At 39.1% G+C, this 17,171-nt stretch overlaps 1 protein-coding gene across 3 annotated transcripts in view; it reads right to left on the reverse strand.

Moving 5' to 3' along the window:
• nab1b (NGFI-A binding protein 1b (EGR1 binding protein 1)) overlaps positions 1-17,171 on the reverse strand; it is a 30,667-nt gene that overhangs the window by 7,556 nt on the left and 5,940 nt on the right. The window contains exons 1-7 of one of the 3 annotated variants that reach the window (XM_079618399.1): positions 14,365-14,498; positions 13,889-14,252; positions 9,066-9,871; positions 8,633-8,766; positions 6,874-6,925; positions 3,537-3,656; positions 1,744-1,912 (exon numbers count right to left, since the gene is read on the reverse strand). In XM_079618399.1, coding sequence (XP_079474525.1) covers positions 1,744-1,912; positions 3,537-3,656; positions 6,874-6,925; positions 8,633-8,766; positions 9,066-9,869 — 1,279 coding nt within the window. In that variant the 5' untranslated portion in view covers positions 9,870-9,871; positions 13,889-14,252; positions 14,365-14,498. Of the gene's footprint in view, positions 1-1,743; positions 1,913-3,536; positions 3,657-6,873; positions 6,926-8,632; positions 8,767-9,065; positions 9,872-13,888; positions 14,297-14,364; positions 14,499-17,171 lie in introns of those variants that run through there. The other 2 variants (XM_079618398.1, XM_079618400.1) reach the window with 2 other exon arrangements.

A 17,171-nucleotide genomic window follows, 5' to 3' on the forward strand; every position in this document is an offset into this window, starting at 1 on the left:
ACGCCAAGATGAGGTGCAGCTTGCCTTGCGATGTTAGTGCTTAAATGCTTTAAAATCTTTTGTTTCTATAAGTCACAGAATACATGGAAGACTGAATAGATAAAGGACTTCTAGGTCTAATAGGCTATTCTTAATATTCTGGAATAACGTAATAATGGAATAAATAAATGCGTTAATGTAATAATTAATAAGTATCGGATATGATGACATTACAGAAATTAATTACAGACATTACAAGTAAAATAGTGCATGATGCTCCTGAGTCCTGATATTTAATGTATACCTAAAAACGTACAAAAATACATTTATGCATGTGCATAAAATATGTATTTATAAAAATAATTTCTGTACGTCTTAATTATACCTATAAAGCAGCCTGGCCAATATATATATATAGGAGCATCACCATTTAGAATCCATGGTGGTGGTCGCGCACTACTTTGCAATGCAAAAGCCCTTGTAAACATGCACACATTTGTACCTGTGCTGTGATGCAGATAATCAGTGCTCAGATTCTGTATCTGTGCAGTAATTATCATCATGAACCAACACGAGGGTCAAACTGAACTCCAGAACGGGTGGCATTCTAAGGCACAAGATTAGCAGTAGAACGCAGAGCTGTGTTCATATTTCCACCCAGCGTCCCCCTCCCCTCTCTGACACCCACCACCCCGCCTCCGCCTGCAGCTGCCAGATGAGCCCCAGAAATGAGAGTGCCAACAAGAAACGAGAAAAAACAGAGAGTCTGGAACAGGTGATGCAAGCTACTGAATTATATGAGAAACAACAACTGAAACGCTTCACCGGTTTTCGATACTGTCAAATGTGTACAAAAATAATCCGGATGGTCAATCAAGAGTAAAAGACAGTTTGTCTGCTTTTCTGATAACACATTTCTTTTTCTTTAAATAGCGGTATTCGTGAAAATAAATTCCTTGACTTCAACATATTGTGCAATGTGGTTCTCAACTGGTTTCAGACACTCAGGAGTTTTCAAACTTGTTGATGCAAAGGACCTCCAAATATAATATAATATAATATATTACAATACAATATAATATATGAAGTAAAGGTATATTTTCATACAAGACCCTGTATAAAAAAACTACTTTTTTAATGAAATTGAAGACAAGTATTTTTTCCCCCAAAATTAAACAGCCTTTCGTATCATTATACTAAAATAATTGTTATTATATAAATATAATGTTTTATAATATTATAATTTGTATACTATATAGATATTATTATTATAATAAATATATAATATATATAATACATTTTAGTTGACAGCACATCTGAGAATAACACTTTACAATAAAAAAAAATTCTCCACTAATTTATGCATAATAGTTTTTGTTTCTGTTAAAATCTAGTGCTCTCAAAACAGCAAAAAAAAAAAAAAATGTTACTGATCCCAGGATATCTGACCTGTCTCTAGAAAAGAGAATGAAGAAGTAATACTATCAAATTTGGTGAATGTCAAAATAATAATAATAAATGTTAAACATATTACCTTTGACAGCCCTATTATACATTTTTTAAATAATAATAAATAAAAATTCTGAACCCCCTAGTTGGGCCCTAGTTTAAAAGCCCCTGATTTTGCTGACAAGGTAAATCAAATAAAATGAGTTCTAATAGGACGGTCCTTGCAATAAATAGCCAGCAAGTTGCTTTGGATAAAAAACATCCACTATGTGACAAATAACCCATCATCTCTAATTGTATGAAGCACAAACTCACCCTGCTGGTCAGAGTTTTTGTCAGCTGAGTGGCCATTGCTGTTCTGCCTGTCTGAGCTGTGTTTGTAGGGCCCTGGTGGAACCCTCCACTCCAGAGCCTGCAGTCTGTCCTGCGCCGCGGCATCATGCAGTATCTCCATCTGCTTGGCCAACAGACGCTCCAGCTGAACCTATAATATGCACAGACAGCAGGGAGTCAGACAGGCGGATGTGTATAGCATCGTACGTACAGTGACACAAATGATTTCCAATATTCATCATTCACAAACAAACCGCAACTGTGGTGATACAAAACAAAACGAACCATAAACAAACTACAGTCTAAATACCCAATGATAATTTGAATGCTCCTCAATCATATTTGCACATGAAACGGGGTATAATTACTATAAATATTTTATTGTGATTATAATAATGTTTCAGCTCTCTGATTATTATTATTAAAAGCTTGATTCATTCCAATAGCATCCCTCCTACATGTGCAATAGCATGCTACCTAAACAAACTTTTACCGCTTGTTTTTATTTTACACAGGAAGATGCTATTTAGAGTTACAAATGACACGTTTCCACTTCAAACCAATGCAGACAATGCATTGTGTCAATCTATCTATTGAAAAACAGAACAATTAAAGAGAAAAGATGGCACGAATTATGTTTTAAATGCTCAGATGTTGCTCTTATACCTCAAAAGATATAATAGAGAGATGTATCAACTTTGTCCCAGATGTAAAAGACATAAAAAAATGTGAAGCAAGCATCATTGTATGCAAAAGTGTGTAAAAATGCAATAAATAATGCACCTAAAGTATGCAGTGCATTCTTAGCATTAGGGTGCTATTGTAGATATTAGCATGAACTCTTACATTTTACTCCATTTTACAATCGTCATTCTCTCTAAGGTCAAGTACTGTCATGGTACAGCAAAAGTTTGAAGTCATAAATATCTTTGCACACTGAAATAAAATGTTTTTGGCCTTATAGTGTAGAGCTATTGGACAGGAAAGCCCACATGATTTTATCTTCCAATAATACTGGACATTTTAAGTTAATATTGAAATTTCAGACAGTTGACGGTAGCCATTGACTTCCATAGAAGGAAAAAAATACTGGAAGTCAGTGGTCTGAAGTGGTCCAGAATCAACTACTTTAAAATATCTTCTTTTGTGTTCAACAGAACAAAGTAACTCATACAGGTTTGGAACAACATGAGGGTAAGAGATGACAATTTTAATTTTGGGGTGAACTATCCCTTTAAGAAAAATCTGATAAGCTTAAGCTGATAAACTGAAAAGTCTCCATTTGTTATACATTATTTATATACATTGTTTATTTTTATTACAACAGAAATACCAGAGGTTACAAATTTGCTTTGTTAGAAGGGCCTTCAAATATCGTGTTGAACAATAAGGGGGCTTGGTGTTAAAAAAAGGTTGAGAACTTGTGGGCTATGAGAACAACTGAGAGATAATTTTTCTTACCTATAGAACAACAATCAGCAAAAAGAACTGAGAGTAACAGTACTTGCTAATAAGTCTTTTTCATCAGTTAGAATACACTACCTTAAAAATATCCAACCAATGATAGTTCATATATTAGACCAGTTGACCAAAAGTAGGTCATGGTCAGGAGGACCAGGGAAGCTCTTGCAGCTATTGACCCGAAAACCTGCATGATAGAATACCAGAGTGAGACATGTGGTGGTAGACAGACATGAAGACGGAGTCAGCGAGGCGCCTGAGAGCATTCCTCTCCCACACAAAAATAAATACACTGTCATAATGCAGTCAGTCACCTGGATATTCCGCCCAACCGTCTCCTCTCCTTTAGATCTGGCGTGGGCTAGCTGCTCCTTAAGGGTCTCCTGGCGCATGTGAATAGCCTGCAGCGCCTCCTGGAGGTCAAAACAGCCCTCCTGCAGATCGACACACATTCGATTGATATTTCCTTTTGATCAAACTTTCAGAGTCAGTAAACTTAAAAATGAAGCCCATAATTTCTATAAAATAATTAATTTTAAACCGGTTTCCCTTCCATCCGCGCCCTGTTTTGGTAGGACAAACCAACAGTCCTGCCAAAACATATGCCATTGGATGAGCCCAATATTGCTTAAAGGGATAGTTCACCTAAAATTTGTGTAATTAATTACTCACCCTTTTGTCATTCCAAAACCGTAAGACTTTCGTTCATCTTCGGAACACAAATGAAGATATTTTTGATGAAATCTGAGAGCTTTCTGTCCCTCTCCATTGACAGCTACGCAACTACCACTTTGACGCTTCGTAAAATTAATCCATATGATTTGAGCGGTTTATTCCAAATTTTCTAGACATAAAAGCGATCATGTCTCTTCCGAAAATGTGGACTAAACCGCTCAATTCATATGGATTATTTTTACGATCTCTTTATTAACTTTTTGAAGCATTAAAGTGGTAGTTGCGTAGCTGTCAATGGAGAGACAGAAGGCTCTCAGATTTCATCAAAAAGAGCTTCATTTGTGTTTTCCGAAGATAAACGAAAGTCTTAAGGATTTGGAGCGACATGAGGGTGAGTAATTAATGACAGAATTAACATTTTTGGGTTAACGATCCCTTTAATATGACTCATAAACAGAATACTGTTACGATGGTGCCACAAATACTTTTTTGAAGAATCAACTTAATCTTATCAGTTATCATGCAGACACAACTATGAGTAATTTAAGTATTTTAACACCAAAAAAATGTACACATCAACTTTAAAGACAATGTGTCATAGCTGAATTTGACCAGCCCCAGTAAGTCCACAAACTACAATAGCAATAGTCAAGACCTTTTAAAGCAATATGAATCAACCTCTTATTGGAGGTCAACGAGGTTAGTTTGACATTTGAAGAATACCTGAACAATCCGAGGACAAGATGTTAATCTCAACCACTTCACAGAGCGCAGCTACTAATTTTTCACTAACCCGAAGTGAAAAAAAGATTCATTCCTCTGAAGCGAAAAGGTCAAATACTTAATAAAATGTCATCCCACATCCCCCCTCTGGATGAGTTTCAACCCAACAGGCGGATGAAAAAAAACCCAGAACATTTTGTCCGACGGACTGCTCAGTCTAAATTACTACACGAAGGATGAGCTCAAAACTTCAAATGTTTACATGGGTTCCCATGGCTGCAAACTACCACAGACATTCCAGTCTTTTCACGACTAGTTGGGTGTTTGAGGCAAAGAGGTATCTGATAATAACAGCTCTGACGCAAATTTGCCAACACTCACGCAGCAATAATGACGTCATTGAGCCACTCCTGTGAGTTAAGGCTTTTCTCTTTCTTGACACGGAGGCTGGTCTTCTAGAGCCCACAGACAAAGGTGCATGCATACGCCTGCATGTATACGCATGTGTCTTCTTCAGACTCGGCCCCTTTTCACTTTGTGGTATCTGCGCAAATGCATGGGCGTGGGTGATTCCGAGTGCACCCACGTAATGATGTCACATCTACCTCAAGAATACGGGTGGGTGCACAACTGATCTCATTTGGACCTTGTCTGGGTGCATGTGGGCGGGCGGCTTATTCTCACTGGTGTGGATGGGAGTGTAATGTGGGCAGAGTTGAGGCCAGACAAGGACAGCGAGAGGGGGAGGGGAAGTTTATGTTTTTTATTTCTGCAGTTCAGACACAACACTATTAACTGTAAAACACTATGAAATAGTTAAACGTGGAAAATCCATTCTAGAGTTAAGTACAAATGAACTGCAACAAACAATGCAAAAACAACAAAGTAATTTACTGTAAGACACTACTAACTTAACTACAATTGGAGTAGCTTGACCAAACGGTAAGTTGATAAAAAAGGTGACTTAAATGTAAAATAAAATAAAAAATTCACTGATTAATTCGAGCATGTGTTCTAGAGATCACATGTCGCGTTTGTGGGCGGTATGTGTGACCAATCTGCAGCTCTAAAAATTTAAATAATTATTTCATAAAGGTCAATAATATGGTTATCAGAAATGTACCAATGAGAATTATTACAACTTTAATTAGCATGAAATCTAATCTACATTTACACCCAAACAGTATTCATTTACATGGACCAAAACCTAAACTAAAAAGTGTAGCAATAACCTGCTTAAATAATCAGGATTCGCTGAAGAGAAAGTGCAGTTTGGGTGCCTGTCATTGCTTGTTGAACTTGCAGATGCTGTACACTAGTAAATACAGCCACCAAAATAAATATGAATCGAAACTGTAACTTGCTAAAAAAAAAAAAAAAGTAAGTAGCTTCCCCAATGCTGCTGTTCATTCATATTACTAGTGTGGGAACATGACGTAAATGTGAGGTAAAATGTGATTATTAAGTGAGTAACAATGCAAATTAGGGGGGAAAGGAAGGCACGTGGTAATTTGCCACTGTCTGATACTGATAAAGGACTCATTTCTCCTTATAGGTAGAGTGGGTAGAAACCACTGATTTTCCGAAGTGGTCACATGTCTTTGCTCGTACGCGGAGTGAAACCAGGGCAGAGGTGAAGTGGGCAAACACCTGCTCTTCTTGAGACACCAGCCCAGCCCATAAGCATTGATGTGGGATGTTAGAAGTTTCCAGAAGATCTAACGACTGGACAATGATCAAATGTGTCACCAGAGAGCCATGAATGGACAGCTGCCATTGAGCACAAAGGCCTCTTCAGCAGACCACATCAATAAGATCACTATATATGTGCAGCTAAGTATAGGGCAGACTGATCAGAGATATGTAGGTTATGGAAAAATAATGACCGTGGGACGGCTAAATATGGTCTTAAGGTGTGATCGAGGGAGTGGGTTTGCACACATTAGTCCTTTGTAACTTCTTCAAGCTGAACTTTGACCTTTCCCCTACACCATGACATGCAATCCTGATGGAGCTACCCCGCATGCTCCTGCAAAGCCCTCCCACACAGTTCAGTATGCTGACAGGCAGCTATGCAAACAAAAAGCCACTGGACCCACCCAGTGTCAATCCTGCCTCCTACAACAGTTTCCTCGCATATTGGTGTTAGCGCAGCAGCGTACGTTAACAAAATGACTTGAGAAATTGCGTTGGAAGCTTCAGACAGATTATTTGGAGTTCAGGTTGGAGAAATCATGAAGCAATTTTACTCACCTCAGTTTTAATTCTCTTGGGCGAGGGCTCATCTCTGTCGCCGCATCGAGATCTGTAGGAAAGAAAATGAAATGTTTAGCCCTGAACAAGCAATGAAACACTTTCATAATGTGTCCTATAAATCCTATGGGTCCTGATAATATTATTTAAAGTAAATATGAAAGCCAAAACGTTATATTCAATATACACTATCGTTCAATAGATTGGGGACTGTAAGCTTTTATTTTGGGAAATATTTTTTTTAAAGTGACAATGAAGATATTTCAAATAAATACTGTTATTTTGAACATTCTATACATCAAAGTAAAAATTGTTTTTTTTTAATTGATCCTAAAAATCAAAATGATTTTAAACAGCATAGCTGTTTTCAACATTGTTTATAAGAATACATGTTTATTGAGCTCCAGATCAGCATATTATAATTATTTCTGAAGGATCATGTCTCTAGGAGGACATTATGTGACATCATGAAACTATGGGACATTGATTTTTAATTTATACAAGAAATGCCTTAAAGCAAGGATCTTCAACCGTAACAAACCCTTGACAACCAGAGTATCAGCGCCACCTGGTACCCTTTCAACACTAACTAGCATTATTATATTATTATACAATCCTTCTCAGATCATTAAAATTAAATAGAATTTCTATGTTTTATTTATCTTCTGCATAGACCCCCTGAAGTAGTTTCATGGACGCCTGGTTTAAAACCCTGGCCTTAAAGTACTACTAATACTTGCTTTACCAATAGTAGTTTTCACCTGCAACCTAATTTAGGAGTGCTCTTGGCAAATATCATTATGACGTAAGAAGCATTGTAAGAAAACTTGGCCTAGATAACTTTCGCAATATCCAGTCCATGACGGTGATGCAATCTTTCAAGTTTTGAATGAGTGACTGCAATTATGTAATGCCAAAAGGAATTTTCCATCCACTGACACGCAAGCCTGGGAATCCAGGAAACACCTGCATGGTGTCTTTGGATGGCAGGGTTTGAGTGTCTGATAAGGCTTGTGGTCATTTAGATGCAAAGGAGTGGGAGCGTTCTTATTTCTCCATAGACCTCAGTGCAGCACTTCACACCTCAACACAAAAGCCACGCACAAAGCCGACTTTGATATCTTGGCTTGGCTCTAAGCAGACTACCAGAGAGCAGATCCTGAGCTGCTCACAATGCATTAGCATTAGCTATCCCTCTCTTGGCTTAAAGGCTAAACATCATGAATGATTACTCCAGTCACTTACGGGGTGTAAAAAAAGTGATGCATGCAGAGAATTTGTATCCATTAAAGCAAACAAACAACTCCCCTACATTGTGCTTTTTGCATGCTAACCAGGCGGATTCTGCAGGATTTATGAGCATTTTCTGCACTGATTGTTTGGAATCTACAAAATTTTGTGATTTAAATATGATCAAGCAAACAGGTAGTCTCAAACTTGTGCTATTGGTTAGGCAAACTTCTCATACAGAGAAGGTCGGACAAGCAGGGTTTTGTCTCGTTCCAAACTTGTGATGTTGATTACCTGAACTACTCAAACAGAGCAATGTCTTTACAGTGCCACATAACACTTTTTAAGGAAATTAATTAACATACAATGGCTTACTTGCATTGGTCTGTACATAATAAGATGGGATAGGGGGTAACAGGATAAACTATTTAAAAACTGGATTTTTTTTTTGCACAATTCAGTTTTAACCAAAGGTCCAAAAATAGTCAACCAAGGTGTTTCATGTTTGGGAAATGACTTAAGTTCTTACTTGCTAGTTCTGTAGGTGTATTTGTAGGTGACCTCTCGGGAGACCTGACGTGCCAGTCCGAAAAGCTCATCTCTGCGAGTCAGCAATGCCACCTCCTTCATACAAAGCTGCGCCGCAGCCTCATTCACTGTCAGCTATGTAGAAACAAAAGATATTTTTTTATTGTGAATTAGACAATAATTAATAGATATTACAGTGCACAAAGAATTAAACCAGTCCCACAAGTAAGCAACAGACCAACATAATATTTCTGTTGCAGCTAATTAATTTAAAGAAACACACCAGCATCCCAAAAACTGGTGCCCAGCTATGCTGAAGTTATTTAGCAGGGACACAACATAATTTCTTACTAAAAGTACAGCCATGCTTTGAAGTGCATGATTTATTTAAACCCCAAAAGAACCAAAATAGGCGAGAGCCCAGTATAACGCACCTCATGCAGAGTCAGATGCTTCCCATCCTTCCTTTTTGAGTCGAATCTGCCATATATGGCACTATACTTGCGGATTTCCTCTTCCCTGTGCGGATCCTCGTCGCTCATATCGAAGATGTGGCTGATCATTTTGGCAAGCTTCTTATTTCCCTTTAACTGTTCTTTAACCTCTATGGCGTCACTCTTGGGCAAAGTCTGAGAGATTCTTTCCACGCACTCCGCCACGGACTGAACGGCAGCCGCGTCGAGCGCCTCTAGGCCATCCCGAGGGGAAGACGGAGAGCCCAGTTCTGCCGGGGAAAGGCTTTGCTCACTCTCTGTGCCATGACTGGCCCAAAAACGTGGCTCGCTGCCACTCTGGAGGGGTGAAACGGTGGCCGAAGAGTTCCCGTTGCCTGATTCTCCTTTTCCGGGATCTACACAAGCAGCTGCCAAACACTTGGGCACTTTGACTTGGGTGTCTCCACGGGCACCGCTACCAGGCAGCAATGTGGGTGACCCTTCGGGCAGCTTGTAGACAGGAATGCTGCAGACGGGCAGGGACGTGAGGGGCTGATTGAACAGGGCAGGGTTTGTGACCCAATCGCGCAGAGATTTCTGTAGGCGCCTGACGTGCAGCGGCTTGCTGGCCATGCCCACGAGCGCCATGATCTCGAGAAACTCGTCCTCGCCGGCCTCGCAGAGCTGCTGAACATCGTCGCCACCCTGCTGGATGAAGGCATCGTAGTAGCACAGCAGGTTGGCCCTCTGAAGAATGCGGTAGAGCTGCAACTCCCCAAGGGTTCTGGGTAAAGTCGCTGCCATACCTGAACAAAGGAAGGAACAAAATAAGCAATTACAGGAAACAAAGCAAAACCGCTAGAAGGAGAGGACACTGGCTGCCACAGCAGGGGGAGGAAGAGAAATGTGTGGATGGATCCAAGAGTGGCGACTATAAGAGAGTGCCTGTCAGGCTCCTGGGCTGCTGGGAGAGTCACATACCACACTCCACCTCTGCAACGCGCGTAGGTGGGCTCACTCAGCACAGGCCTCATTTGTTTCTGCCGGGATCTCGCTTCTACAGCTGCCACTGTCAGGATCTGGATCCGCAGCAGCAACGATAAAAGCGAGATTGGCTGCAAGCAAGGGAGGTGGGGTAATGGAGTCGTGTGGGAGTGGGACGGTAGGTGTGCGTGCTAAGAAGATAGCTTTCTGCATTTCACTTTAATTCACCCACTTCTTCCTCAAAAGGATCCAGGGATTATGAATGTACGACAAACACACACACACACATAATGCTCTCTGCAAACTTTGTCAGAGACTGTAATGCATACTAATGTGGTAACGGAGTTCATTTGCTCATTTTTCTGTTGAGAGAGATATGTTTTAGAAACGATATACAAACCATGACAGTGGGAAAACTCTGAGATTGAGGGACAAATATTGTTGATATCTCATGGGGTCAGAATTGAATCAGGATAAACAACACATTCCCTAATTACAGTTGATATGGATATAATCACCACCACACTCACAGAACCCTGTGGAGAACCTCAAGGAAACTGTGGAACTTCCATAAGTCCCATAAGTTCCTACAAGAAGTTTAGAGACTGTCAACGGTTTCTCGAGTAACCCCATAACAAGGGAATGGCATTGAGACACTTACATTTTATAATGAATTTCCTTGAGTACACAATAGGAATGAGGAATATTAAAAAAAAATGATGCCTAGAGGTTCTCCAGAGAGTTCCTCCAGGGTGGCAATCTGAGGACTTTCAGTTTTACAGTAGTGAATCATATTTTGTGAATAAGAATTTAGGTTATGCATTTGTGAATCATATTTTGTGAATATATTCAATTCTGGGCCCTAGAGATATCTCAAGAAACGTCAATGAGTCTTTGCAGAAAATCACCAACTACTGTTCATCAATGGAATGTGTTTTAGAAATTAATCTGTCCTGTTATTGTTCATTTCAAAATGAACTTGCACTGACATACACATCTGCATTTTCCCAAAAGTAATTTGGGAAGTATAGAGTCATAAAATCTTTAGACACACACACTGCTTTTGAAGACACAATAAAACCTGCATACCCATGACAGCAAATATACATGACCAAAACTTGTCTTTTATGGCATATGCTATACATGTATACTTTAAGTTAAAAATTGAATACAATAAAAATGTAAAAAAATAAATAAACCTAGTAACCGCTTTTAAAGATCAATAACAATGCCAATGTCGGGCCTCAATTATCATTCTTTCAGTGATGGTAAAAGATGACAGATGCTGCCAAATCATCATGACTGTTTAGTGTACTAGAGGTGAGTAAGAACAGTATCACAGCGAGGCTGATTGTGAGTACTGATGAGTGAGTGTATGGAGTCTAATGAGGACGCCCCACTGCACAGCAGAGTGATCCGCCACTCTAATGGATGACTGAGGCCTAGACCCAAGTGAAGGGTGCCTTGTTGAAACCAATTCAGTATCAGCATGGATGGCACTTAGGCAGCAATTTATCCAAAGCTCCCTCTCCCTGCAGCATGCTGGGTTCCTAATGCTGGAGATCTAAGGCCAGGGCTTCACGCAACACGCTGAGAGCACTCACAGCACGTACTCATGTTGCCCAACAGCGGCCTCATATCAATCTAAATGAATAATGGATTCACATCGAGACCTGTCCTAAATAGTTGCCTGAAGCTTTCAAAAAAGAAGCTTCTTTGGAAAGGTGACCTATCCATCCTGTGCATCAGGCTGAATGTTTGTGGAACAGCTGCTATCCATATGAAAGCTATAAGGGCTTGTTTTAGTGAAAGGAGCATAAGGCATTACTAGAGGAACACAATCGATTCACTTCTTAAGTGGAGGAACAAGAAAAGGAAACATTTGTGTGTACATAATCAATTAGGGATGGTTCACTCAAAATGTTTAATTCTATCATCATTTACAGCCTTAATGTCACTGCAGTGCAAACCTGGCTGCCGCTGCGCTTGTCCATACAATGAAACTGAATAGTGGGAAGGGGCTGTCGAGCTCCGAAAATGACAAAAAGCAACTAAAATGTTGGTCTGCTCCTCACACAAAGCCTTTAAACAACTTCAGATGATTTGGAATAGTAGTTTATATTGGTCAGACTCTTGTCACCATTCACTTGATGGAAAGCAGCAGCAACATTCTGCTACACTTCTCATTTTATGTTCCATGAAAGACAAAATATGCTTAGAGTGAAATGAGGATGAGTGTTTCCATTTTTCGAGTCAGCTATTTCATTAATAAAAATGGGTATGTAGTTAATTATAATATCTGAAGATGTAAAATAACATGTCACATTATACCTTTACAATATACCTCACAGATACAGATGTCTTCATCACCTTTTAACTGCAACTCAACTCATCTTAGCTTAAACCTTGAAGCTCTTATACTTTTCAAAGCTCTTCAAAAGATGGATGCAAAAACACTCATTTAGGTGGCAGTGCCTTTTACCCAAATACGATTCATCAAAGGGTTATTTGAAGATAACGGTGGAAATTATTGGTGAGGAAAGTACAGAAGGAATATAGGCATGACAAAAGTTCAGTAACAACTAAGTTGGTTTTTGGAGGGCCCAGTGTGTACAATGAAGTGGTAAACAATTAGTCATACATTCACAGGACAGAAAACAATTCAAAACAAAAATTCCCATTACCTCATTTCAATTATTACTCAAATAATAAACTAAACACGAGGCATCAACAATTACTAATGTTTATGGGAAAAATAATAAATCATTTCTGGCAGAAACATTATTATATTATTATTAGGGACCAAGCATCAAAGGTATTTTATTATAGGCGCTTATTGTATTGATATTATTATTCTACCATCGCAGACTATGTAAGCCTATTGGTAAATTTGAGCTATAGAAATGAAGTAAACAAGCAGTTTCGAGATGGAGCGATCTTATAACTATTAATAATAATATTTATTCAAGTCAGAATTTGTATATTTGGAGTTAAAATATTGTCATATACTGAATTTTGAATTGAAATTTGAATCTGTAATTTTAAATTTAATTGGAAAATGGTTGATTTGCCATGGTCAACCAAACTGTTTGTCAGCCGTTAATTTCATGGAAAATATTTTATTTATTTATTCTGCCAACACCATTTTTCAAATTAATGTCAGATCATCTTCATAACATGCTGGCAAAATAATTTGAGTGCATTAACAAATGTGGTGAGTGCCAAATAAAGATTAGGCTTCATCTTGGCAACGGTTTGGCATACTAACACAAAATATTATATGTATCATTGGCATAACACCTTGACAATGCCCAACCAATCAATTATGTGACAGTGCTATAGCAGTATAAACAAACATTTATGCTGTTGGTGTGCTTGGCTTTTCAAAATCTGCATGCAACTATATTAAGTAGCCTACTATTATCCTACATGATATTTTATTCATATTTTTATAAATATAAACTATCAATATCTATAAAAACAAATTATTTAATATAACATTATATATCCAATAGTAGGATATCTAACTCTTGAAATTTCTCTGAGGAAAAAAAAACATCAGCCTATGAAATTCACAAATTTAAAAGCTATTCCACACTGGAAAGCATTGGGAAAACTACCCTTGGAAGTGAAGAATCGCTAAGGATGCTGTACACACACAGCTGCCGACGACCAGACGCCCACGGGGGCGCGTTCACACACGGTACCGAGAGCTGTCCGGTCTGCACGGCGCGCACATGGATCACAAAAACACGCAGGAAAGTTGCACACAATGCATGAATTCAGCGCTCAACTACATGAACAAGCGACATTGAATAATAGCACTGGCATAAACGTACCTTTTAGTTTTCTTTCTTTGTCTTTTTTTCCACCAAAACTCTTCCAAAAGCTCCGTCTGGTTGTATGATTATTAAAGTTCTGAATGATGACGGTCCGTTGACTTAAGCGACGCTTCACCTGACGTCCAGTTACGTGCCGCGCGTTCGGCGGATCAGCGACGCGTCCTTCGGCTCTCTGTTATTGAATTAACTCTCACACACTCTGTTGTTTGAACTACGGAGGGACTCTCAAACTAGTTGGTTTCCGCTCTCTCCCCTACTGCCAGAATTGGGATATTCCGCGCTTGCTACATTGCTCTCTCACTCCCACGCGCCTGCGTGACGCAGATCCTGGCGTGGGCGGTAGCGGCGCGTGGGAGGGCTGCTGCATGGAATACCAAACCTCATATCAGCCGCATGCACCGCCTCACACACACACACACATATATATATATATATACATATACATGGACATTTATCATGTTTGTTGACCTTACTGAAAATACGCCAGCATACAGCATAACGGTTCGGTGGCCGCCTGTACGCCCACACCGGTGCTATTCTTGCCCCCTCCTCCTCCAGTGCAAATTCACCTGCTGCCTACAGCCTGTCACATACTGAGTCCTTGTGCATTCCAGTGGGCCTCGATTCACATCTTATTAGCTCTACCTGTTCCATTTATAGAGTTCTGCACTGATGGCCAACAACAAGATCTGCAGGCAATCTCATAAACAACACAATTACTTAGCATAAAGCATAAAAATACATGTTCAAAAGTTAATTAGCTAGTGGAAGTTTTTTCAATGCTGGGTTCTCTGAATGCAATGAAATAAAAAACACACACAACAGATTTGGATTTCAAGTTTAGGATTTAGGTTTTAAGTTTTTTTTTTTGTCTAAAAATTAGCTAAAGATACAGATAACTATCAAAAACACACTATTCAACTAAAAACTTGCACACTGAATAATAATACGTGATAATATAATGTGTTCACATTCTTATTTATTTATATTGATTGGATTTTGCTCCATGTGTATGACCTTTAACCAAAAGAGAAAGCTTTACGGCATTTATATGACACATGGGGTATTTATCATAATCATAGTAAATGCAAACACATGAACGAATCATTCTTTTGAGTTTTATCTGTATGATCTTTACAAATAAATTGGACTGAATCAGTGCAGGCGGTATCTCAAACTGATTTGTTCAGAGAATACTGCCAAACTAGAGGGGCTATACTTCATACTTCCCTAGGTGAAAAACAGTATGTAACAAAATAAGTAACCTATGTCCGAATTCAAAGCACTCATTAAAGAGTAGACAAAAAGTACCAGGATGACCTACTTCTTCCGGCGAGATTCAGAAGTGTGAATAAAATGGACACTTTACTATCCCATGAGGCCACTGGAGAGGATTTATGAATGGCAGTGAATGAACGTAACAAACTGATAATGTCACATGATAATGATAACATGGCGATTGTATACGTTCTAGACACACACATTCTATATAGACCATACTTTTCTTAGCGGTCGTGAAGTAATTATTTGTTCAAAATAAGTACCTAGTCAAGTGTCCAATCCTGCTCATGCAGAGCCACTGTCCTGCAAAGTTTAGCTCCAAAATTAAACACGCCTGAACCAGCTAATCAAGGTCTTACTAGGCATATAGAAACTTTATACTTGCGTTGAGGCAACTAGTATAAACTTTGCAGGACAATAGCCCTCCATAACCGAGTTTAGACACCCTTGATCGAAATGGATGCAGGAAAGGTAGACCAATTACAATTCAATATGCAAATAGAGAGATGAAAGATAGTTGCAGTGCAATATGCAAATACGATGATGTTGCACATCTTGAATTTTTACAAAAAAAGTTTTCAAAACAAAACTGATACAACAACTAAGGCTTTTTAAAACAGTTTGTGCTAAATTGCTTGCTTTTTAATACATAAGAGGGTTGAGAACAAACCTGAAGCAGAATGTTTAAGCAATATCAATACAGCCATTCTTACTTTTGAACATGTACAGATGTGCGTGCTTTCTTTGAGTGTGGTCCTTGTGTAGTGAATGCCCACTGGGAAACTATACCCTTCTAAGGGGTTAGTGACTGAGAGACTTTCATTGTTAGTGACTCAACCAAAACAAACCTCTCCCCTCAGCACATCTCTCTTATTGCTCCTCAGCGTCCGAAGCGGAGATTTGAGAGATATGTTTTTAGGGTCTGGTGCAGCAGGAAGAGGAGTGAAAAGAGAGATGCTGGGAGGGGCTGTGGTCCTGTATGCAGACACTACTCACTCCTCTTTCAGGATATTTACACTCCCACACACAGTGATTCAGCTGGCTCTAATCCTTTCCCCTCTCTCTCTCTCTCTCTCACACACACACACACACACACACACACACACACACACACACACACACACACACACACACACACACACACACACACACACACACACACACACCACACACACCACACACACCACACACACACACACACACACACACACACACACACACACACACACACACACACACACACGATTAGGCTGCATCAGACCCATGGCCAAAAGACTATGGCTGAGATTCTCCTACTGCATGTAAAAAAGTGTGAGCTTTAGATAAACCGAGGGAGCAAGCTGGCTGACAAAACAATTTGTGAATTTGGAGTATTTTGTATTTGGTTGTATGTGGGCAGCTAACATGACATGCAATTCCTCTGTCCTCAAAGCACAAGGTTGTTCGTTTGTTCTTTTATATGTTCGTCATTTGACTGGACAGCACTGATTTTATACATATAATTGAACTGCTGTTTGAATTGATATGTTTAAGTAAACTTATCTTCATCATGAACTTTGAAATATCAAAAAATATCAAAATGATGTCTTAAGTAAATTTTGTCAGCACAGAGTGCTTTGGAATGACTCACATCTCTTGAAAAGGCTGCTAATCAGGACCCAACAGGAAGTAAATCTGACTCAGAATAGCACACTACTCTTATTTCTGGCATATCCGAAAATAGTTTGATTATGCTATTCTGAATTCAGCCATTTTAAAGCATTAGGTTAGGAAAAGGGAAGTCTCACGTAGTCAAATCTTCGCTACTTTACTTCACTTTACTTCCTTAAAGAAAAATAGTTTAATTAGTTGTTCTTCTCAAGTGCTTGATGCAACCTCCCGGTACCTTATAAGCGTGACATTGTTTCCAGACAGACTGATAAAAAAAAAAACTCATTGATTCTGGAAATATTTTTTAATAGGGATTTTATCAAAAGTTATCACGAGTAACTCATAACTC

The sequence above is a fragment of the Phoxinus phoxinus genome, assembly GCF_949152265.1.
Source record: "Phoxinus phoxinus genome assembly, chromosome: 7".
NCBI classification, from domain to species: domain Eukaryota; kingdom Metazoa; phylum Chordata; class Actinopteri; order Cypriniformes; family Leuciscidae; genus Phoxinus; species Phoxinus phoxinus.